Source organism: Austrofundulus limnaeus, unplaced genomic scaffold (genome assembly GCF_001266775.1).
Source record: "Austrofundulus limnaeus strain Quisiro unplaced genomic scaffold, Austrofundulus_limnaeus-1.0 Scaffold649, whole genome shotgun sequence".
NCBI classification, from domain to species: Eukaryota; Metazoa; Chordata; class Actinopteri; order Cyprinodontiformes; family Rivulidae; genus Austrofundulus; species Austrofundulus limnaeus.
The window spans coordinates 2,780-5,317 of NW_013953051.1; the positions used below are offsets into that span (position 1 = coordinate 2,780).

General features: G+C 51.9%; 1 protein-coding gene across 1 annotated transcript; it reads left to right on the forward strand.

Annotated features, from left to right (window-relative positions):
* Positions 1–138: 138 nt before the first annotated feature.
* On the forward strand, positions 139–2,538 carry trdc (T-cell receptor delta constant; the record flags this gene model as incomplete). Its single annotated transcript, XM_014027433.1, is given in 3 exon segments — positions 139–414; positions 496–522; positions 2,314–2,538. Coding segments are annotated over 3 exon segments (413 nt in total), but the record flags the coding sequence as incomplete, so codon positions are not given.

Below are 2,538 nucleotides of genomic sequence, written 5' to 3' on the forward strand. Positions count from 1 at the left end.
CATTTAAACTTTATAAAAAACTTCACTTGATAAATTAATGAAATGTTTTCTTTTTGTTTTAATCCAGTTCTAAAAACCTTTAAAGTCAGAAAAGTTCTGGTTCTGTTCTCACATCTGACCCATTTGGTTCTGAATCAGATGAGTCTCCAGTGGCTCCGACCCTCTTCGTCCTGACCCCCCTGCAGCCGCCCGGGTCCACGGACCAGCCCGGTCCAAACGTCTGCCTGGCCACCGACTTCCGTCCGAAGGACCAGAACCTGGTTCTGAAAGATGAGGAAGGTTCTGCCACCATCAGTACCACCAACGCTGTTCTGTCAACAACGACCAGAACCTTCTACTTCCCGGCCTTCAGCAACAGAACCATCCAGTCCTGCAGCAGCAGAACCAACGCAGAGCTGGAAGACAACGGTGCCGGTACCAAACGACCCGGTCCAAAGTTCTGATAAACCTGTTCAGTCCTGCAGAGGTTCTGATGATGTCTTTCTGTTTCCACAGATGATGAGAGCGACATAACTTACCCAGGTGAGTCAAGAATACCTGAACTCACCTGGACTCACCTGAACTCACCTGGACTCACCTGAACTCACCTGAACTCACCTGAACTCACCTGGACTCACCTGAACTCACCTGGACTCACCTGGACTCACCTGAACTCACCTGGACTCACCTGGACTCACCTGAACTCACCTGGACTCAACTGGACTCACCTGGACTCACCTGAACTCACCTGGACTCAACTGGACTCACCTGGACTCACCTGAACTCACCTGGACTCACCTGGACTCACCTGGACTCAACTGGACTCACCTGGACTCACCTGAACTCACCTGGACTCAACTGGACTCACCTGGACTCACCTGAACTCACCTGGACTCACCTGACTGAACTCACCTGGACTCACCTGGACTCACCTGGACTCAACTGGACTCACCTGGACTCACCTGACTGAACTCACCTGAACTCACCTGGACTCACCTGAACTCACCTGGACTCACCTGAACTCACCTGAACTCACCTGAACTCACCTGAACTCACCTGGACTCACCTGGACTCACCTGAACTCACCTGGACTCACCTGACTGAACTCACCTGACTGAACTCACCTGGACTCACCTGGACTCACCTGAACTCACCTGGACTCACCTGAACTCACCTGGACTCACCTGGACTCACCTGAACTCACCTGGACTCACCTGGACTCACCTGAACTCACCTGGACTCACCTGAACTCACCTGACTGAACTCACCTGACTGAACTCACCTGGACTCACCTGGACTCACCTGACTGAACTCACCTGACTGAACTCACCTGAACTCACCTGAACTCACCTGAACTCACCTGGACTCACCTGAACTCACCTGAACTCACCTGACTGAACTCACCTGGACTCACCTGGACTCACCTGACTGGACTCACCTGAACTCACCTGAACTCACCTGGACTCACCTGGACTCACCTGAACTCACCTGACTGAACTCACCTGACTGAACTCACCTGAACTCACCTGAACTCACCTGGACACCTGAACTCACCTGAACTCACCTGAACTCACCTGAACTCACCTGACTGAACTCACCTGGACTCACCTGGACTCACCTGACTGGACTCACCTGAACTCACCTGAACTCATCTGAACTCACCTGGACTCACCTGGACTCACCTGGACTCACCTGAACTCACCTGGACTCACCTGAACTCACCTGAACTCACCTGGACTCACCTGAACTCACCTGGACTCACCTGAAGTCACCTGAAGTCACCTGAACTCACCTGGACTCACCTGAACTCACCTGACTGAACTCAACTGGACTCACCTGACTGAACTCACCTGGACTCACCTGAACTCACCTGACTGAACTCACCTGGACTCACCTGGACTCACCTGAACTCACCTGGACTCACCTGAACTCACCTGAACTCACCTGGACTCACCTGGACTCACCTGGACTCACCTGACTGAACTCACCTGGACTCACCTGAACTCACCTGAACTCACCTGACTGAACTCACCTGGACTCACCTGGACTCACCTGAACTCACCTGACTGAACTCACCTGACTGAACTCACCTGACTGAACTCACCTGAACTCACCTGAACTCACCTGAACTCACCTGACTGAACTCACCTGACTGAACTCAACTGAACTCACCTGGACTCACCTGGACTCACCTGACTGAACTCACCTGGACTCACCTGGACTCACCTGACTGAACTCACCTGGACTCACCTGGACTCACCTGACTGGACTCACCTGAACTCACCTGGACTCACCTGGACTCACTTCCTGTCTTGGTCCGGTTCTGTTTTGCAGAAAAAGCCCAGCAGAACTCCTACCTGCTGATGATAAACGGTGTTCGGGTGGTCTTCACTAAGGCGGTGGTCTTCAGCACGGTCTTCACCATCCGAGATGTTCTGTTCTGACGTGAGAGGCTGACTGGATCAGAACCGAGCCTGGAACACTTCAGATGAATTTAGGGTTCAAATCTGAACAAACCGTCAGAGGAAAACATAAAAATATATTTAAATACTTTAAAAC